The following is a 21964-nucleotide window of genomic DNA, read 5'->3' on the forward strand; positions in this document are numbered from 1 at the left end:
CCCTGGCCACCACTGTGATCTTGTGACCGTTTGGTAAACATCCGTTTGCCCTGCCGGAGGGTTAACTCTCGGGGTGAGCCACGACCCACGATGACACCTCCATCCTTTCGCCCCTGCCTCACCCGGGCTCCATCAGAGACCCTTTGGACGTGACCTTCTGGGGTCCTGGGGCAATACGGCCCAGGTGAGTCACCCGTTTGCCCCAATAGCTCAAATCGAACGAATCCTGACCAAGGTCAGGCCCCAACAAGTATGTGGCTGGAGCTTTTCTCTCCTAACTGGTCTCCCGTTAGAGCGGGGCCAAGCCCAGTGAACTCCCTACCCTGGAAGGATGTGGAGCCTCTTTTGGCGCCCTTCTGGGGAGGCCGCGTCCAGAGGGTTCACACTCTTCTGCAGCTTTGACAGGACGCCCGCGCTGTGGTGCTGGGGGAAGGCCGCCTGGACGTCCCGTCCAGCTCAGCTCAGGTGCGGAGGCGGAAGCCCGGGGAGTCCGCAGGACACGCTGGGAAGTGGGGCCAGGCCACGCAGTCTCCCCGGAGCCCCGCTCCCTCTCCCACCCGCCTGTCGTTTCCAACATACGCGCTGCAACTCCGCCTCAGATCCCCGTCTGCTCTCCACGGTGCCGAGGCAGCCCCGGGGCATCTTGGCGGCAGACGGCAAAGCCGGGTGACCTGCATGGTAACGGGCACGTCCTAGCTTCTCACGGCACCGACGGCGTGCACCGTGAGCACAGACCCTTTGCCACGAGACTTGGCTGCTCCTCCCGTGCGAAAGCGGGGGTCTATCTCTGCACGGCTCGAGTCTGGGTCATGTGACCTGCCGTGGCCAGCGGGGGCACATAAAGCACACGTGTGCACTGGGGCTTATCCCTTGGGCATCCTGCCGCGTGCAGGAGCCGGGCCGACCCAGTCTCCCTGCCCCTCCAGCCAACAGCCTCCCAGCTGCCGGACGTGTGAGCGAAGATGCCCTAGACCATCCGGCCGCCGGCCCATCTGCCGGCTGACCAGCAGGCCCAGGAGAGGCCGGCCGAGCCAGCCCACGGGAGGACTGCCCAGCCAGGCCACGGAATTATGAGCCCCTCACGGATAAACAGGGGTCGCGCGAAAGCCACTGAAGTCTCGGTTGGTTTGTTCCGCAGCAAAAGCTAATCGACGCGCTCCTTTGCATCGCGAGCCTGTGCTCAAATGTCATCTCCTCAGAGAGGCCTCCCCCGACCACACGAGCTCCAAAGGCGCCCCCGTCACTCTCCGCTTTGTTTTCCGCCACGGCGCTTGCTGCCTGACCGCGTGGTCTACATCTGTTTGCTTATGTGTTTTCTCGTCTGCCCCACTCGGATGGAAGCTCCCTGAGGGGAGGAGCCCTGTCGGTTGTGTCCCCTGTTGTGTCCCCAGAGCCTAGAACAGTATCTGGAAAACAGATAAGGCCAACAGAGTTTTCTGTGTCACTTTTTAAATACCTGCAGGGAAACGAATCAGTGTAAACCCATCGCCTGCCACCAAATTCACAGTTAAGGGTAAATGAATATTTATTGATCATCTGCTATGTGCAAAGCCCTGCCCTTGGACTTGGGGGTCCAGGGGTCACATCTCTCTAGAAGCTTCCGTCGCGGTGAAGACAGACAAGAAGCACGTGACAGACAGACAAATACGATACTTCCACAGAGCTATGAGTACCGTGAGGGAAATAAGAGGGAATGACCTCTCTGAGGTAGTGACAGTGGGGCTGAGGCCCGGGGGAGGAGTGGGAGGCCACCATTCTTCAGCATTTCTGGAAGAATATCCTAAGCTGAGAGGACAGCAAGGGCACTGGCTCTGGGACGGGAGCCAATGTGATCTGTGGTTAGGACCAAGTGATCGAGGGGGGCGGTGGAGGAAAAGGTCAGAAGGTGGGGCAGGGGCTGGCTCACGTCCTGAAGTCTGGATTTGCTTCTCCCTGAGATGAGAAGCCACTGGAGGGATGGACTCGGAATTTTTTTTTTTAATGTGTATTTATTCTTGAGAGACAGAGAGAGACAGAGTGCCAGCGGGGGAGGGGCAGAGAGTGAGGGAGACACAGAATCTGAGGCAGGTTCATGGCTCCGAACTGTCAGCACAGAGCCTGACGCGGGGCTTGAACTCCTGGACTGCGAGGGTATGACCCAAGCCGGGGTCAGACACTTGAGCCACCCAGGCCCACTTGTGCTCCCAAGACGCAGTGTGCACGGAGGTGGAGGACGCGGTGGATTTGGACGAGGGGATCACCGTGAGACAGAGATGCCACCTGCCCCCAGGGAAACAAGACAGGGCTCCCCAGCCTCTCCCCAGACGCCCCTTGGCTTGCCTGGCACGAGGTACCACTCGGACATCTAATTTGGGGTGGCTCCAAAGGCGCCCGCGCTCCTGTTTGAGCTAATATTCACGCTCCACATTCATTTTCCTCTGGTGTATCAATTAGTATTTATATAAATGGAAATTAATTTTGTTATTTCTCTCCCACATTTCAACTCTCTCAGCTACTTTCCTATTCATCACTGCTGATATTTGCAAAACGCCCCAAATTAGTGTCATCTGCAAATTAGCAAGTCATATATCCCCTTTCAAAACATTAATAGGATTGGCCATATTTACCAACCCCAGCGCACCCCCCCCCCCCCCCGGGTCACGTTATCAAAGCTCTCTCCACTTGCGCAGGCTGGCGAAGTGGGTTTAGGATTTTAGAGACAGCAGGGAAAACAAAAACGTTCGGGGAAGAGAGACGCAGAAATTGCAGGGCTCCGAGAGGGCAGAGGATGCTCGATCAGGACGCTCTTCTCCCGACCAAGTAGAGAAGCAGGAAAATCACACTTTCCCTATAGCAAGAAGGGCTCAGAGCTCTACTCTGGGGCAAAACTCTCAGAGGCACTGAAATCACATTTCCAGGAAAGGTCAGAAGCTGGTTGGGCAGGAAGGACATTTACAGACAGCATCTTCGGGGAAATCATCAGATGAAGGGGGCAGTGGCTGCTGCTGGCCAGCCTTCCTTCCTTCCTCTTCTGGCTTTGGCATTCTGACCTCTCCTGGAACACTGGGGGGCTGACCCTTCACCTCTGGCTTCAGGGATGCGCCTCTGACCCAGGCTGCACGGAGTTTTCCATCCCACACCCCGACTCCCTCCCCGCTGTGGTGAGCCCCGGTCATTGGTTTATGGATGGGCATGTGACCCAAGCCAGGCCCAGGAGACATGATTCTGGAACGCTGTTGGACTCAATGGGAACAGAAACTCTCATTTATCTGGGTCTGCCGGGCAGAACAGGAACGTAAAGCCAGAGCTTCCAGAAGCTCTTGGGTGGCCAGGGTCTGAATGGGAGAAAGACGAGAGAGAGTGAGACAGGGCAGAGAGCGGGAGGGAGACACCTAGGCTAGATGAGGTCATTCGCACACTTGAATCCGGCTGTGCGGACAGAATGAGAACTGAGGGTTCAGTGAGATGACACAGGAAAGCCTCAGCATGGTGCCCGAACGGGGGACAAAACCAAGCCCCAAACCAGGCTCTCGCCTGCACTAGGTTGGTTCTAAAAAAATTCTCTGCCGTCAGTTGAGAGAGTGTTCTGGAATGTAAGGATCTGCGGGGATTCAAAGGGAGGCATCTTCCCCTTCTAAGAGGAATTCGTCTTTGTGCAGTGAGGTGGGGAGAGCTGGCTCTCGCTCGGCACGTGGGCAGGCTTCCGGGGGGAGCTGGGTGTGGCAGCAATGCCCTGAGAAGGGGGCGCGGAGGATGCGGTGGGGGCACAGCCGGGTCCCAGCCCAGGAGCGCAGGGCTCATTCCTCCAGCGGAGAGCAGAGCTGACGGCTCACAGCTGAGTCCTCCCACACGCGCTGCCCTGGGCCTCACCGCTCCCCACGAGTCCTGACGCCCGTAGATACGGGTGTATGAGGCCCGGTCCCCTCACTCAATGCAGGACAAGTCCAAGGGGACTTCGCGGCTCCACAGCTCCCCGTGCAGTTGGCAGAGGCCCCGAGGTCACAGCATGAGGCCCGGCCCCTCCCTCTGCCTGTCCTGCTCACTGCCCTCCCTCAAGAGGGAGTCCAGCTGGTGTGGCTGCAAAGGACTGACCGCCAGGGCCTCCTTCATGGGGGACAGGGAATGGGACAGGGGGGAGATTGCTCAGCCAGGACCTTGGGCCTGAAGATTCCCCAGGACGCAGCAGAGGTGCTGGTGGGACGCACACAGAGTAAGGGAGGAACTGGCTAGAAGGGTGAGTGGGAAAAGAAGAGGGAACAGACATAGTGAAGCCCCGATGGGGTTTGCTCAGAGGCCACAAACTGGCACCCCCGCTGGCTGGATATACAACAGGCGTTCCGTTTGGCTCATGCGGTATTTACAAATAGCATAAAATTAGTCCACCAACGCTTAAAAAGTCTGGAGACTTCACATAAAAATCCAGACTTCTCAGAAGACCTGGGACCCTGGGCCAGGATTCCTCCCACTCCCGCCCCACCTGGAGCAGGGAGGACGCAGATTTCCTTTGTGCATGAGTTTGAAGGGACAGCCCAAACCACCGGACGACAGATGCCTTGGGTCTCTTCTCGCTCTTATGTCTGCTTGGCCTATGCTTTCTGGGCTCCGGCTGCAGCCTCCTGGGTCAGGGCCACAACTAACACATAAGGTGTCTGCATGCAAGATGCAAAAGTGCCCTTCCGGAAAAGGCCAACTGCAGACGGGTACCCCCTTCTGTGAAATGATGTGGCTCCATCCACGGCTTGGCCTCTCTGTGCAGTGTACAACCTGCCCAACCGTCTAGGGGATCCCTGCCCCAAGTGGCCATGACTGTCCCGAACCCCTGACAGTCCTCCTTCCACCGGACATCGTCCCAAGAGACGATACTCACAGATCCCATGGTAGATGCCTGGCTCTGGGGTGGTTACTTCAGGGACAGGCGGACTGAGTGGTGGCTCCAGCTCCGGGACCTACACACGGGTTGGGGGAGAAGCAGAGAGGAAGAAGGTGATTTTGTGATACCCGCACAGCTGGCTAGCCATTTTCCCAGATACTGCTGTCCACGGGGATCTGTGTCTTTTCTTGCATTTTCTACCATTGTGGAAGCTCTGTGGCTGGTAACATGGGCAGCCGTCATGTGTCTGAGTCCTCACGAGCAGCTCTTTCCGGTTGGGGAGGAGTCTGACGCCACCAGCTAAAGTGATCAGATTTTCTGGAATAGGGAAGGACCCAATAAAGGTTTACCTAGGGTGCTGGAGGGGGGAGGGGGAGAGGAGGATCAGGAGGGAGGGATGAAGAGAAGGAGAGTGAAAAATTTCAACCACAGAGAGTGGTTCTCAGCCTCGGGGCCTGGGCATCTCATTTTAAAAATGGGTATTTATTTATTTGGAGAGAGTGAGCATGCGCGTGTGCGAGCCGGGGGAGGGGCAGAGAGAGGATCCCAAGCAGGCTCAGCATGGAGCCCAGGAACAACCTACTGGATCTTTCGGCCCAGCCCCTAGACAGAGCCTCTTCAGGCCCTTTCCCGCCTGGCTGTGGGGAGGAGAGTGGGGAGGGTGGCCCGCCAGGAGCATCTATGACACCGAGTAGCTTCGGGTCACCAGGGAAGGTCGCTGCCCTGTTCTCCACCCTCCCTGAGCCTCCTGGGACGGCTCATAGAAGGTTTGAAAGCATTTCCACTTAGTTGCCAATAGGTTTTAATTGGGGCGGTTTACATAAAAACCCAGGTTTCTGGCTTTTCTTGAAAAAAAAAAAATCAGGACAATTATCAAGATGAACAAGCAACTCCTGTCTCCTCCTGACCTTGCCAGGCCCCGCCTTCTGTCCTCTGGATTCCAGCGGACCCCTCTCCTCTCCCCCACCCTCTGTAACCATCTCCTTTTCCCCCTTAGGGCCTCAAGAACATCCCTGGGGACGCTGGTTCTCTTGATTGCTGGTCCGTCACTTGGACTGACCCTTTCCCTGAAGGTCGTCTTTCATTTCTGAAAAAATTGGTTTATGAGTTTAAAACACATACTCTGGAGTTACGTCTGGGTGGCTCAGTCGGTTAAGTGTCGGCTCAGGTCAGGATCTTGCGGGCTGTGAGGTCGAGCCCTGCGTCCGGCTCTGTGCTGACAGCTCAGAGCCTGGAGCCTGCTTCCGATTCTGTGTCTCCCTCTCTCTCTGCCCCTCCCCTGCATTCTCTCTGTCTGTGTCTCTGTCACTGTCTCTCTCAAACATAAATAAACATTAAAAAAAAAAAACAACCTTAAAAAAAACCAACACAGACTTTGGAGTCATACATTCAAGTTCAAGCCTGGGTACTCTCCTGCTGTGTGCCCTTGGGCAACTCACTTAACCTGTCTGAGCCTTGGTTTCTTACATGGGGGTTTTAATGGTCTCTACCTGGTTAAGCATAGTATACACAGCGCTCCACAAGATCACTATACGTGTGTGGGAAACAATCGCTGGGATTATCATTATTTTAATCCTAAGTCTGCCCATTAAGAGCGTTTCTAGTCCTTTCCGTCAAAAACAACAGTGAGTGATCAAAACACAACCCAAAGCAAAAATTCCCCTGAGACTGCCAACCTCTAAATTACAGAGACGACGCAGGACCGCTTTCTCCTAGCTTTGATTAAAATTTGAATACTTTCTTCACTCTGGTTTAAAAAAAAATAAAAAAATAAAAAATAATTAGAAAATGAAATATGACACACAGGGCCAAAAAATGAAGTAGAAAAATGGGAAATGTCAAAACAGTAGCACCAGCAGCTTAAAGGCTATCTATCTTCATTCTTCCTGTTATACCCGGAGTTGGGAGAAGAAATCCCTCTGGGGGTGCCCCCTGCCCCTACCCGCACCCCCCCTCCCCCCCGCCAGTCCTACCCGGTCCTCGGCCCATGAGCCGGCCTGGGTGTAGGGCCTCTCCTCCCCCTCGCTGTCGGCGGTGCTCGGCCTCCTCAGCGTCTCCCCACTCTGCAGGCTGCAGGGACCCTCCACGTCCACGTCAAATGTCTCATCAGAACAGAATATGGCCTCGAGAATGTCATCGTCGGTCGTGAATAAGATGGTGTCTCCAAAGTGCTCTGGGGCTGGATGGGTCACAAGGAAGACAGAAGAGTCGACTCACCCCAAATCCAAATAGTTTGTAGACCGGGAACCCAAACCCATCAACCCTTGTGCTAGAAAATCCCAAACCACCCACCGTCCCCGATTTGTGTAAGCAAACCTCATTATTTATTATTCACCCACCGCAAATGGGATTCCCGTGGCCTAGATCAATGAAGGCATCTAATCTAAGGAGGGTCATGGTGATCGGTCCCGAAGTAGGTAATGTTTTTAGGTGTGGGCGAGGCATCCTGGCAGGATGCTGTTGGGACCCCCACCCAGATCCCTGGCGATCCTTTTTTGGGGGGCTGGAGGCTTGCCTGGAAGGGCGTGGGAGTGACACCCCCAAACCGGGGAGCCTGCAGGGTTCCAGAGCTCTTCTGCTTTGCTTTCAGGAAGGACAGACTTTGCAGTTTAAGCTCCAGAGCTCTCTCTGGGACCGGGCTGAGGCTGGGCTTCTCCCAAATCGTATCCTTGCCTGGCTTCCCCTCATTCCTATCCTGTCTCTCTCCCTGGACCACAGGCTCTCCTGGGAGCACCCCCTCAATAAGTCGCTTCGGAAGAATTCCCCCTTCTCCGACTGAGGCTCTAGGGAAGCTGAGGGGGGCCAGCGCCCAGGGGAGGCGTTTAAATGAGGTCAGCTCTCTCGTGCACGCCCGCACACCCCCATGCTGCAAAAGGGGAGGAGTGGGCCGGGCCTAGGAAGAGGAGAGACCCATCTGTCACTGGCGAGCCAGGGTCTTTAGTGTTTCCTCAGAGCCTCAGCGGGTGGCAGGTAGAGGCTTCCAGAACATTCTTACAGACATACCGTACCTCCTGTCAGGGTCCCCGAGGCCTTGGCGATTTCTCCTTTGAAGATGCACTGCGAGTCTAACAGCATGGTGATGTCCTTCACGCCACGGAAGGAGTGTATCCGAGATTTATTGTAGTTCCAGATCCGGATCAGGGCGACCTGGCAAGGGTGCACGAAGTCTACGGAGATGGTGTGGGGCTTGCCCAGTGTGAAAGGGGCCAGCCAGACGTGCATGTCGTCCTGGGTCCTGTTCACCCCGTCGACGAGGTTGGTGACCACGCGGGGGTCTTTCCCGTAGGCCGGTAAAATATTGATGTCGGGGGGCTCGGCTTGAATGTTCGCGATCTGCACCGGCTCCCCCTTGGAACTGAATATTTCTATTCCGTTAAGGCCGACATAGTGCCTGTCCCCCCACGTCGACTTGATGTCGATGACCAGGCGCTGTCCGTAAGGCAAGACGGGGATTTCAAAGTCACTCGCGTCGTCCGTCTCTACGGGACTGTCTTCCCGGCCTCTCCTTGGCCCCAGCTTCTCCTCCTTCCACGGGGGCGGCTGCTCGCCGTGCCGGCTGGCCTTCTGCTGCTGCAGGAACTCGTCCAGGATGTCCCCCTGCGGCTCCATGTTGGAGATGCGTCCCCGGTGGGAGCGGTCAAAGGCACTGAGGGAGTCCCAGGACTCATGCAGCGTGTGTTCCTGCTCACTGCACCACCGGGGTCGTGGCGGCGTCTCGGTGGACCGGGCGTCTTCTGGAAGAACACAGGAGGGTGAAGCCCCATTAGTGCCCTGTGTGCAAGCAGGGACCTTTACAGGCTGTCTCACCCAGGGGCTCTCGGCCAGGTGGGGTCGCCCTCGGGGGGGGGGGGCGGCATTCTAGAGATCAGTGGGGTGGCTCTTGGGGTCTCAATGCCTAGAGGCCCTGCTGGCCTTTGATGGGTGGGACCGGGATGTTAGTATCCTGCCCTGTGCAGGACAGTCGGGGCCTCCTGTCACATGCCACATTCAGGTTGGTAAAAAATTGACGATGGTTACTCAAGTCTAGGATCTGACTGTTTTACAAAAAGCAAAGTATTTTTCAATATACCTTGAATTTTTTTTTCTTAAGTTTATTTATTTTCAGAGAGACAGAGAGAGAGAGAGAGAGAGAGAGCACGCGCACAAGCAGGGGAGAGGCAGAGAGACAAGGAGAGAGAGACAAGCCCAAGCAGGCTCTGCCCCGTCAGCACAGAGCCCAACGCAGGGCTCGAACTCACAAACCACAAGATCATGACCTGAGCCGAAACCAAGAGTCGGATGCTTCACCAACTGAGCCACCCAGGCCTCCCGATAAGACGCTTTGAATTTCCTAAGGCAACTGCCATGCAAATCGAGGGAAGACACTCTGTTGTGTGACAACCTTTGCTGGAAATCATCCGGCGTGTCAGACACTCACAGGACGGGCGGGGGTCACGCCACCGCCAGTCGCGCCTGAGTCAGCAGCCAGGGGGTCTGCTCTGAGCCTGTCACGTCACGTGACTTGGACAGCGTCTTCAAAGACTGCCTAACGGCAGGTGGAACGCTCGTGAAAGAACGCCGAGCGGGAAAAAGCCAGACCCGCGACTGTCAGATGCAGCAGATCCTAGCACGGGCGGTGCGCGCCAACGTGTTACCACGATCCTTTCTGGGACGGGAGTAGGAAGGGCTTTTAGCTTCTTTGTCACCTGATCTTCCGAGTTCCCTGGATGTGTTATTTTTATAACCGGGAGAAGGTGCTATAGAAACTGCCAACAACGCAGGTATGTTACAAGCAAGGGATTTACTTCTGTGCGTGGCTAGGTTGGCTTCCAGATCGGAAGCCCGCGTCCCCAGCACACGGAGAACACAGTCGGGCCCTCAGAGGCGCGCTCCGAAGGCTGCGCTCTCCTCCTCGCGGAACAGAAAGGGCCCAGCGTGCGCACCAAGCAGCGGCCCCGCCCTCGCGGCCACGCCACGGCTAACTGCCGTGTAAGGGTGTCATTCTGGAAAAACAGCAGCTGACACTGACGTTCTGTTTTTTCTCCTTTCATATCGGACGGTGCCCTGCACTCCATTTTCTGCCTGTCTCCTAGGGGGCCCGGCTCCATCGATTATCCCCTCTCTCCAGAACACTCAATCATCTCTTCCCCACTGGCACCTTGCCCTCTCTCCGCCTGCAGATGCGCGTAAATCTCTCCCACCTGAAAGAAAGAAAAAGGAAGCCAGACCTGATCTCATGACTTCCTCCAACCGTCCCCCCTATTTTCTCCTTCCCTTTGCTGCGGCCACCGTGGTCTTTCTCCCTCAAGCCCTGCAAGCCGGGGCCTCTTTGTGGAGTTGCTGTTGGGCTCACCCAAACCCTGCTTGCCCTTCTCCTGGTTTTCCTTTGGGGATCACCCCGCCTTCAGACCATCCAGATGAGGCAAATCCCAACGGTGCCCTTCTAGGCTGGGAAGGGAACTATGGAGAGAGGGGGGCTCACTTTGAAGTGGCTCTCCTCTGGGGCACCTGGGTGGCTCAGTCGGTTGAGCGTCCAACTTCGGCTCAGGTCATGATCTCACAGTTCGTGGGTTTGAGCCCCGCGTCGGGCTCTGTGCTGACAGCTCGGAGCCTGGAGCCGGCTTCGGATTCCGTGTCTCCCTCTCTCTCTGCCCCTCCCCCGCCCATGCTCTGTCTCAATGTCAAAAATAAAATAAACATTAAAAAAAAATTTAAAGTGGCTCCCGTCTGCTGCAGGATATCGGACATGAGCGTGCAGTGCCGCTGGCCAGCTTGCTGCGCTGTGGGGGAGGGGGGGCTGCCTGACAACGAAGCCAACACCGGGGACGTGAGCCAGGAGATGGAGAGCCCCAATGACATCATCTGAGCCCCTGGATCCAGCCATGCCTGAAGCCAAACCCCTGGCGGCTTTCTGTCCCTTGCCTCCATAGGAGTCCTATAATTCCCACGACCCTCCCCTGCGCTGACTTTCTGCACGTACACGATGACTCCGTGCACGCGATCTCTCCTCAGTCCCCGTGCCCCACATCCCAGACACAGCCCCTCCACTTGGCGGTCCCTCCTCGCCCGCTCAGGAGCGTTGGCACTTCCGGGCTCTCCGCTGCTGTTTCTGCTGCTGTCAGCCTCCCCACGCCCTTGCCCTGCCCCAGGCCTCGGCCCCCTCCGGTCCTCCTCTCTGGCCTCACCCAGCCAGCTCCTGGCTGCCAGGCAGGCACTGCTCGATTTTCTGCATCAAGTTCTGGCTTGTCTCCCCCGGCCACCACCGTCCAGTTCCAAAGACCCCTCGGAAGGCCGAAACATGTCCATTCTGTCACTCCAAACTCCGTGTGCCTCAAAGGGAATTTATCACCAAACCCTCCAACTGCCACTGTCTCTACCGTGCTGGGAAGCATCTGACTCCTCGCCATGCCGCCACGCCTCACACCTTCCTCCCTGACGATCAGCTCCACCGTGCCGGCCTTTCTGTTCCATGGACACCCCAAGTCTCTTCCTGCGTATCCTTTTAGTGTCCTCTCCCAGGAATGCTCTTCTCCCGGAGCCCCACGTGCCTGCCCATCTTGTCCCCACCTCCTCCTTTGCCCCGTTCCCCGGGTGTGTCCCATAGACCTTGGCGCACGTAAGTGCTCAGTTCATGTTTGCCAGCACAGGGACGGCTGGCTGGTGTCGCCGTCATGCAACCCCTGGGTTCAGGCCCGGAGCCGAGGGACCCCCCCCCCCCACTCCGCCCCCGGCTTCCACCTGTCAGCTCTCCTGCACCTGTCCTCTCCCCTCCTCATCTGCCATCAAAAAGACCCTAGGAGTTTCTTCCTTCTTTTCCTCCAGGCGCGAGGCTTAACATCTGGCAGAAGGAACTTCCCATATGGATCGTCGTGACATCAGTTTATTGTGATTTGATTTCCACTGACTGAAATGAATGGCCTGGGGGTTGGTCTGCAAGTGCGCGGAGGAGAGAGAACGGACGTCATGTGTCAGGGACTCGGCCTGGGTGGCCAAGAAAGGCAGGACTCTGCCCTCACTCTGCCTCTGCGTTCCCGACTTACTCTCCTCGAGATGTACGCTCTGGGTTTCGAACGCAGAGACGTGCGGGCCTTCACCTGGACCTCTCGGATGTGACAGCAGGCTGGCTCACGTTTCCCTCTGTCTGGAGAACACGCGGTCACTGCTCCCCGGGAGTTGGGGAGCTGCCGTGATCCGCGCTTTGTCGTTGTCAACCTCCCCGCCCACAGCCCCGAACGAACACCACAAAGCTGCTGCTGCTGCTTTCACGTGCAGTCGACACAGTCTTTGGGGGGGGGGGGGGGGGGGGTGGGTACCCGTATGAGACGGCGGATTTGAGGTTTAAAACTACCTCTTGGCGGAGGGACGTAAACATGGAGCACGGAGTTCTAAACCCGAGCTTAGGAAAATCAACTGCACCCCCGTGGGGTATGGGCTGATTGTTACTAAAACAGGAAATGAAAACGAACGTAGACACGACAGAGCCCTACGTGTTCAAGGTGAACAGCCTCCAGCCACAGCCGATTGGGCCAAGAGTGGTCACCTGACCCAAGGCGACCAATCAGCGGCTCCCGTGAGACTTTGGGAGCCACAGCCAGAAACCGTTGCTCCCCGGCGGGGAGGCCGTTGCCCACCCCCAGGAAAGAGCAGGGGCAGCTGACCTCACGAGGAAGAGTGAGGGAACGTGGCAGAGGCAGGGCCCGGCAGCCCCGGGGAGTCGCGGCCACGTCTCCTGGGCGCACGCCGGCTTTCCGGAGGGTCAGTGCTCCCACCGGGCAGATGTGATTTCGTTCCCCCATAGCCAATGGACCCCTGATGCGGACCCTTCCAAGATGTGGATGCCATTGTACTGAGAGGCCCTGTCAGACAAAAGGATTTCCAAGCTCTGCCTTTCGGTGACACCATGACTCCAGTCCCCGGGAAGAACTCAGGCGGTCACCCATTCTACAAGCGTCGTTGGAGGGCTCTGCCTTGCGCCTTTCCTGAAGGGCACGGCGGTGGGATTTGGCTCTACGTAATGGGTAATTTAAAATTTCGAAGCAACTTTCCTTTTTAGCATGACTGGCTTAACAAGCATTAAATCTCAAGGGCCCGGTTCTTAATGTGTCATTGAGCCGAGCAGTGAAATGCCTGGAAAGAGATTAACATGAGAGAAGAATCTTCTGAACGTGGACAAGTCGGAGTAACACCCGTCACCTCGGAGCTCCCAGAGGTTGTGCGGGGTCTGTCTCACCAGGAAGGCTCCGCAGTGCCCGGCTCTCCCCGGCCGGGGGGCGCTGCGGAGGTGGGGCACCAAAGGGGTGGCAGTTTGAGGCACGGATGCTGGAGCAGGCTGGCCTGGGTTCAAATCCCGCTCCAACCCTCCCTGGCTGCGTGACCTGAGGAGGGTTACCTAAACCTCACATTTTCTTTAGCTGTAAAATGGGGCTGGCGTGAGGAGGAAATTTGAGTAACGTGCCTGGACGAGAGCCCAGCTTGACACACACACACACGCACGCACGCACGCACGCACGCGCGCACACACACACGTCAGGCATCCAGCCACGGCAGTTCCCCTCCCCCACTGCCGAGGGCCCACCATGTGTCAGGCCCGCGGGGCCCCTGACACAGATGAGACACGGCCCCTACCCTCAAAGAGCACCCCCACGTCTGCTCTGCTCTCCTCCCTGACACCCAGTCTCAGGGTTAACTCCAGGTGGGGGTGGGGGGTGGGGGGAGGAGCTCTGGAAGAAGGGAGCCCTTCGCCCACATGGAAAGGCACCTTGAGTCCGAGGGACCTGCCTGGGTGGCCCAGGTGACATCGGGGGTCTGAAAGAGGCCACCGATTCTCTGCATGTCTGAGTGTGGACGTGGGCTGAATGCAGACCTTTGGGGTGGTGGTGGTGGTGTTTTTTTTTTAAGTGTATTTGAGAGAGCGAGTGGAGGAGGGGCAGAGAGAGAGGAAGAGAGAGAATCCCAGAGACTCAATCCCACGAACCATGAGATGGTGACCTGAGCTGAAAGCAAGAGTCCAAAGCTGAACTGACAGAGCCACCCAGGGGCCCCGGGGTCTGTCTTCTGGACAGTAATAACAGACATGCCGACCTGATTCGCTAGGAAATAGATTCCCTGGCTTTGCACACAGATACACCAGGAGGCAGAATCCCGGGGGCGGGGCGGGGCGGGGCGGGGGGGTGGGGTGGGGGGTGGTGACGGTGATGTAGAGCAACAGCTCACACCTTCCGGGTGCTTTTTTGTGCCCGACGCTGCACACATATGACCTCATTTTATTCTCCCACGGGGATGGGTGTTACTGGTGCCATTTTACAGATGAGGACACTGAGGCTCAGAAAGTGGACATGCCAGGCTCTGTAAGTCCCAGCCCAGAGGTACCAGAGCTCAAAGTCGCAGCGGCTGGATTCAAATGGTTCGACTCGTAGCTGCTATGCTGCCCGCCTTCCCGGTAGCCAGATCTGAGTGCAAATAGTCAGAAACCCAGTCTTCGGCACCCTCCCTTCAGACTGCTCACGTATAATCTACTGCAAAGTTGACAAAACAGGTGAGTCCTCCCAGGAGATTTTTTTTTTTTGACCCACCTAGTGGTTTAAAAATAATATCCATCAGTTGCCAATGTTGAAAAATAATATTGTACGTCTCTGATTTCTCTTCACAAAAGGAGAAGGGAGGGGCGCCTGGGTGGCTCAGTCGGTTGAGCGTCCGACTTCCGCTCAGGTCATGATCTCGCGGGTCCGTGAGTTTGAGCCCCGGGTCGGGCTCTGTGCGGACAGCTTGGAGCCTGGAGCCTGCTTCCGATTCTGTCTCTCTCTCTCTCTCTCTCTCTCTCTCTCTCTCTCTGTCCCTCCGAACCCCCTGGCTTTGCAGATGAGGAGGCCCTTATCTGGGGTCCATGGAGCAAAATGGTATCATGGGGACAATGGCACCCGGGTCAGACCGCTTCTCGAGCTTACCTCTGCTGGTTGGCTGGCCATCACTGTGACCGCTGCTGAGGGCGTCCTTCCTCGGGCCCCTCCTCCCACTAGCAGGGCGCTCTCTGTTGGAGGGCTGGTTAAAGATGTCAAAGTCGTCACAGACGTTGGGGGTCACCTTCTGGGCTCTGTCCCCAGCGATGACATTCCAGCTGCTTGCTCGCCCTTGCTCACGCCTGGGGCCTTTATCCCCGATCTCAGCCTCTCTAGGACCCTCACCCCTGGCGCCAATGACGTCATCAGACGGAAGCCCGCCTTCCCGGTCCAGTGGCTTCTCGGGACTCAGCCACAGGGGTTTTGGCTTCCTGCCTCCCTGCTTCCTGCCCTTCCCCGCGGCAGAAGGTTGCAACCAGGAGGGAGTTTTTGCTGGTGGCTCGGAGACTTTTCTGCCCGTGAGGTTTTCCAGCTGTTGGATCAGAGAGGGCTCTGGGTCCAGGGCAGGGCATTCCGCAGCTGGGCGGAGGGGAGGAGGACGGGGCACGCCACCCATCGAGGCCGGCATCGGGGCTGGGGCTGCTAATAAGCTCGTGTCTTCGTTTAACTTGGACGAATTGTCTTTCGTGCAATCGGGAGGATTCATCTTTTCGCCAAATAACTTTCCTTGGGAAGAAACCTTCACATCTACCGCTGCTCCAGCTGGCTGTGAGTGGGCCCCATCTGTGCCAGCCATCTTGCAGGCATCTCCGCCTTCTCCCGAGGGGGCACCCACGGTCCTCTCCATTCTTTCCTCCTTCTTGTTTTTCTGGCCAACCAGGACGCTCAGGTCAGCTGGGCCCTCTCCACCTCCTTTGTCTAACGTGCCATCAAAGATGAGCTTTTTATTGACATAAAGCTTCATGTGCTTGGCACCAATGTCAAGATCCTGAAAACACAAAATTCAACAAAATGAAGCTGTGTGGCACCAGGCTGATGTATCACATTTTGGAAGCGGAAGATCAAAAAGAAAAATGTGGAATGCTGGAAACGCGAGCTTTAAAAAAAACCATAGCACCGGGGATGTTAAATAAGGCTGGTGTCATTTCTGTGTGAACTGTTACATACTTTATAAATCAAAGGACTTTCACAAAGAGACGGCCCCAATTGCTGCCTTCTCACCACTGCTCCCTGCTGGGACATTGGTAATAGCCTGCTAATTGGTCTCCCTGCTTCCTGTCTCTTGCTGCCTTCAACCTCAACTTCACATTGCCAGAGTTCGTTCTCTACAAGAGCAGGTCTGGCCCAGTCACTCCCCTTTCCAAAATTGTTCTTGTTTTTCACTGCCTGTTCTTTAATATATGGTTCCTGGGACCTCTGTGTCAGGAAAGCCTGATGTGCACAGGAAATGCAGAGCCCTGGTTCCACAGATATCATTTCAGGTGCCCTGAAAGCAGAGCCTGAGACAAGGGTTGAGTACAGGTTGCTTATGTGAAAGCTGTTCCCAAGAGGGAGTTGGGAGAGTAAGATAGGGCAGGAGAACCCCCCCCCCCCCCCCAGTGTTTTTCTGAGCTGGTCCCGGCTGTTGTGCACACGGTGTTCCACTCTACTGGGGCCCTCAGAGGAACCCACAGAACACAACTCAGAAGTATCCCTCCCAAGGCGGGAGGCTGGGGTGTCTGTCCACTGACCCCCTTCCCCGCTGTTGAAGGCTGCCCCTGGGGGCACTGACTCCCCACCACACAAACTGAGGCCACTGGGGCTTTGGGATCAGACCCTGAGCAGAAAGGCCGAGAGATCTGGGAGCACTGGAGGCTGTGCCTTGTCAGCATGCCCGGGGACAGTCCCACCTCAGCTGCTATCGGAAGGCGGGGGGGGGGGGGGGGGGGGGCAAGGGGATGTGGTGTGGTGCTGTGCTGGTAACACGTTCTCCGGACGATTCCTTGGAAGGTGGAGAAGCTCAGGCCGATGGGATGAATTCCGAACTCCTCGGCATGACATACGTACAGTAACCTTCACGGAAGGATCCCTGGCTTAGCCTTCCCGTCTCCTCCCCACGACACTCATGCCCTGCCTCATGCAGGTATTTAATGTTCCTTTGTTCATGCTTAAAACATAATCACACCTCCTCCTGCTACCGCCCTGACTGTCCATTCCTCTTTACAGCAAAACTCTTTCTTTACAAACAGCTTTACGGGGTGCCTCGCTGGCTGAGTCCGTGAAGCGTCTGACTCTGTTTCAGCTCAGCTCACGATCTCGCGGTTCACGAGTTTGAGCCCAGCACCAAGCCCTGCGCTGACAGCGCGAAGCCTGCGTGGGATTCTCCTCTCTGCCCCTCCTCTGCTCTCTCTCTCTCTCTCTCTCAAAATAAATTTTAAGAAGAAAATTTAAAAACAGCTTTATGAGAGAATACATACTTCATACAGTAAACCATGCGTGTTTAAAGCATACAGCTTGGTAAGCTCTAACACCTGTATGCGCTGCGTATCAGCTCCGCAGTCAAGCTAAGGAACACATCAATCACCTCCAAATTTCCTTGTACCCCTTTGGAATCCTACCCTCCCCGCTCCCCCTCACCCCCAGGCAGCCACCCGTCGGCTTTCTGTCACTGCAGATCACTTTGCATTTTTCTAGAATTTTCGTATAAAAGGAGTCCTGCACTATTTGGGCTGACTTCTCTGACACAGCATAGCTGAGGTTCCCTGTGTTGTGTGAATTAGTAGTTTTATTCCTTTTAATTGCTGAGGACTGGTCCGCTGCAGGGATGCCCCACAATTTGTTCAGTTCTGAGGGTCACTGTCACGGCTGCGCCTCCCCGCCTTCCCTCTTGGCCTTTGCCTCCACCTCTACGTGGTCCCCTGCTTGGCAAGGGCACCAATCGCTGGGGAGGGGTGAAGCCTCCTTGTTAGTCTGGGACAATTGGGATTTCCTCCTGTTGTCCCGGTGCCATCACTCATAAAGTCCACTTTCCACCCTCTGAAGTGTCCCAGTTCGGACAGTAAATTGAAGGGTCCAGCAGGCTGCCGGATCCCCTGGGAGATGTACGGTCCTCAGTTGGGGCGACGGCTTACTCCCCTTCGGTAGATTTCCTTACCAGCCTCCTGGGCCCTGCGCTCCCCTGGTCTCTCTCCTGCTTCCAGCTCTCACCGCTGCAGCCCCAGGCTCCTTGTTGATCCTCCTCTTCGGCTGCCCCAGGGCTCAATCCTAGGCCTCTGGATTCCTCTGCACCCTTTCACTAGGTGGTCTCATCCAAGCCCATGGCCCTAAACACCATCATCACGTTGATGACTCCGATTATTTCATTTACATTATTTTTATTTTTTGACTCCTAATTATTTTAATCTCCAACCCCGAACTCTCCAGCAAGCCAAGTGACCGCGTGACCTCTCTTCTGGGATATCCAACAGGTGTCCCAACCTTAACATGCCCCAAACAGAGTCCTTTCTTTTCTTTTGGAGAGCGAGTGCACAGGTAGGGGGTGGGGGGAGGAGCAGAGGGAGAGAGACAGAGAATCTCACGAGGGTTCCACGCTCAGCATGGAGCCCGACGCAGGGCTCGATCCCACAACCCCGGGATCACGACCTGAGCTGAAATCAGGAGTCGGATGCTCAACCAACGGAGCCTGCCAGACGCCCCTGCCCCGCAAAGAATTCTTGGTTCCGTCTTCCCAAACCTGGTCTTCGCCCATCTTAAAAACGGTCAGAGGCGATGCCTGAACCTCGGAGTCCTGATTCCTCTCATTCTCTTATGTCACAAGTCCCCAGGGGCTCCCTCCAAAACCCCTCCTGAATCTCGGCCCTCTCGTCTCTGAATGTACTGCTGCCCCCCAGCCCATGTGGCCGCCATCCTCCCCGAGACAATGACCACAGCCTCCTACCTGGCCTCTGCTTCCTCTCTGCTGTGCCCGTGCCCCCCGCAACACAAACACACTTGATTGTCTACACAGCAGCCAGGGTTTTGTTTTTTTTGTTTTGTTTTGTTTTTAAGTAACTTAACAGGTCACGGCAACCCCCTGCTTAAAACCCCCTAGCAACTTTCCACTACACGGAGAATAAACTCCAGTGCCCCTCAGGGGCCGACGAGGCCTATGTGATCTGGCCCCTGCGGACCTCTGCCCCGGCTCCTATCACACTCTTCCTCCTCCCTCCACTCCCAACACACAGGTCTGATGGCTGCTCCGTCATCCCGCAGGGCTCACGGCCACCTGGGGACCTGTGGGCTGGGCTGGAGCAGTCTCGTCCAAGATACCTGCCAGGCGGGCTCTTCCTTGTCCCCAGAGAGATCTTCCTGCCCCTCTCTCGGCCCCCTGTCTCTCCCATCGCCCTGTTTGATTTCCTTCCTGTCTCTGAAACGGTCGTGTTTATCAGCTCTTTAGCTTAGCTACGGTCTCCCCCGCTCAGACTCCAGCCCCAAGACAGCGGAGGCCCCGCCAATCCCATCCCAGGGCCCAGCAGGTACCTGGCGCACGGCTGGCACTCAACACTGACTTTGGAACTAAAAGTGCCCAAACGCAGGTACTTTCCTCCAGGATGGCGCTGTTCTCTGACGACGTTCTGAGAACAAATCTGATCGGAGAAAAACGGCGGCCTGTTGTTTCACCGCTGGATCATTTTCCACCTCGCTTTGGCTTCTGATCTGCTTTTCAGGTACGGGATCTGAGACCCCAGGGGTGTCCATCTACGCTCGTTCCCCGCCCTTTGCCTTCCGGAAGCGGGGCGAGTAAGCTCTAACTAAGTTGCTAGTTCACCAAGCTACTGCTGCAGAGGTTCCACAGCAATTTAGAACGAGGGGCCCTCAAGCCCATGCTACACCACAGGAACCCGGCTTCAATCATCCAATTGCAGGATGGCAGGCTACCATTTGCCGACTGTCAGAAAAGTCGATTCTCAAACCACTCTTTTACATGTTTATGTGGATGTGTTCTCGGTTTAGCGGAGGCACAGAGCAAGCGCGTGCCGGGAATTAATCAGGAAAGAGCCATTCGAGGAGGACAGCACGGGCAGCTTCAATGACTAGTTCTGCACAATTACCGCCACGGAAACATCTGGTGAGACAGAAACTCTCATTGCAAGAGGGGAGGGGGTGGTGGGGAGAGAGCTTTCGGTCCGGCACGGCCAGGAGGTGGGCACCGCGGCTCTTATAATGAGATGGCCGGCTCTCCGAGGGTGTTCGTGTACGTTCCGCGAACGGCCCGGAGCACCGCCTGACCTCTAGCCGTCCGCTGCCCCAGCTCTCCCCAAGGCGTCTGGCGGAGCGGGGACAGAAGGAGGGAAGCAGGTGCACCGTCAAATGCCCGCAGGGGCCAGGGAGGTGGGAGACAGATGCACTGACGTAGGACCTCAGGGCGTGATGGGGGGCGTGGGGAGCTGGGAGGCTCAGGCCTTGCCTGATGGTGCTTAAATCTGAGACGTTTCCAGCCCTCTGCGGCCAAAGAAGCAGCATCTGTGGGTGGATTTGGTCCAACGATCACCAGAGTGGGCTCCCTGGCGGGGAACCATGCAGTGGTCACTTCTCCGGGGACTCCAAGGGTGAAGAAACTAAAAGGCTGCATCATCTCACGCAGCCCTTGGAGCAAATCCGCACGGTGGGCATTAGGACCCATCTTGCAGATGAAGACAGTGAGGCTCAGCCTTCCCTGAGGTCACGCCGCTCGTGCGCACCAGCGGTTAGCCACTCTGCCTGGCATCTCCCTTGGGGTCAAGCTAGATCCAGAGAAGGTCTGGCCACGGGCAGAATCCCCTGCCCTGGCTGGAGCTCTGACTCCACGTCTAGCTTTTAGTAAGTCCCCGTGGACCCAGTCTCTCCCGTCCCCACCCTGGCTCCCTCCTCACCCCCGGGGGCAATCGCTGTGGGCACTGGGTGGGGAGTGTGTGCACATGTGCCCTTCCAGATCTTTTCTCTGTATCTACGTACATACTGATGTCCCCGTCACCGCAGCTCAGGGGCGGGGTTAGACACCATGTGAGATGCACGCGTGCAGTGTGGAAGATTCTGCGCGTCCCTATTGCTCGGGGTCCCCGCAGTAAAGCTCTGTATGTGGTATGTCTTTGGACGTGGATATGCGGAGAAGATTCTCCCGCTTCTAAAGAACCAGGCTGCTTCCTCCCTTTCCAATAAGCAGCCCTTTAGTCCTGACTGTTTCCCGCTTTGGCCTGGCCTCCAAGAAGTCCAGGGTGAAATTTTGCCTACCGCCTTAATCTTTAAGAGTCGCGCGCGCGCGCACGTGTGTGTGTGTGTGTGTGTGTGTGTGTGTGTGTGTGTACGCTTGTTTCCTTGGCGCTCATGTTTTCTCCCTTGCTTAACTAGAGTTACCTTTATGCCCCTGTCGATGCTGCCTCAAACCCCTTCCGTAATGGGTTTTCAAAAGGACGCTTCGTGAAACCCTACGGTTGGCATGTGATTTGTGGGAACATCCTTCCTCGTCCACATCCCGACTTTGTCGTCCTTCTGTATCTTCCTTCTTTACAGGTGCCGAGAACCAGCCATGTTGAGACAGTCATGCATTTTTAATACATCGGTATTAATATTATTCCAATCTAAGTCATTTGACTGACTCTGCAAGGCCAGTTCCCCGCGTGGCCCCGGTGTCGAGTGACATACCCCTTCCAATGAGCGCACGACTGCTCAGCAAAGATTAATGGCGGTGCAGCTCCGTGGGTATTTGCATTCATGAAGTGCTTTCCCCAGAGACAAACACCTGCCTGAGGCACCGCCGGCAGAATGACATTTGGAGCCAGCCCCGGCTGGGCCGACATGCTGAATGCCCTGGAGGGTCCGTGAGAGCAGACCCTTCCCTGGGCACCCAACTGAAGTTGGGCCAGAGGCACGATGGCTGGGCCTCATTCATGGGCAGCCTGGGGGGGCCATCCTGAAGGCCCCACTCCGTAGGCTCTGTCACGAGCTAGGGGCTTTGGGCGGACCGGGAGGGGTTTACCCTGACAGTAGGCTTATCAGGGGCGGGGGTGAGGGGGGCTTTGGGGTTGAGCCGCTGCTGCCCGGGACCCACCATGCAGGCTTCGGGACCTGGCTCAGGGGCTGACTCGTCCAGGAACCCCTCGGCCCTCCCTGTCTGCCCCTCCTCCCCTCCTCTGGGCTCTCGGAGCTGGGCTTACAAGCTGGATGTGGGCAGCTGAACGTGTGGGGACGTTCAGCTGCTGAGTGTCCACATGTGCGTGCCTGTCCTCACCTGGATGTGAGATCTCCAAGGACAGGGAAGAGGCCCAATCCCTAGGTATCTTGGGGCCTAGCTCTGGGAACTGAA

At 56.6% G+C, this 21964-nt stretch overlaps 1 protein-coding gene and 1 long non-coding RNA gene across 8 annotated transcripts in view; one reads left to right on the forward strand and one right to left on the reverse strand.

Annotated features, from left to right (window-relative positions):
- Nucleotides 1-21964, reverse strand: part of KATNIP (katanin interacting protein) — a 195695-nt gene that overhangs the window by 18835 nt on the left and 154896 nt on the right. For all 7 annotated transcript variants that reach the window (XR_007147896.1, XM_047839284.1, XM_047839283.1 and 4 more), the window contains 4 exons: nt 14773-15652; nt 7858-8583; nt 6823-7028; nt 4847-4925 (listed from right to left, as the gene is read on the reverse strand). Coding sequence is in view for 6 of the 7 variants with exons in the window: in XM_047839284.1 (XP_047695240.1) it covers nt 4847-4925; nt 6823-7028; nt 7858-8583; nt 14773-15652 (1891 nt within the window). In the remaining variant the exon portion in view is untranslated. The remainder of the gene's footprint in view (nt 1-4846; nt 4926-6822; nt 7029-7857; nt 8584-14772; nt 15653-21964) is intronic.
- Nucleotides 14294-16985, forward strand: LOC125154727 (uncharacterized). The gene is made up of 3 exons (XR_007147897.1): nt 14294-14363; nt 16654-16786; nt 16893-16985. It is a non-coding gene; the product is annotated as an uncharacterized LOC125154727 (long non-coding RNA).

This window comes from Prionailurus viverrinus, chromosome E3, assembly GCF_022837055.1.
Source record: "Prionailurus viverrinus isolate Anna chromosome E3, UM_Priviv_1.0, whole genome shotgun sequence".
NCBI classification, from domain to species: Eukaryota; Metazoa; Chordata; class Mammalia; order Carnivora; family Felidae; genus Prionailurus; species Prionailurus viverrinus.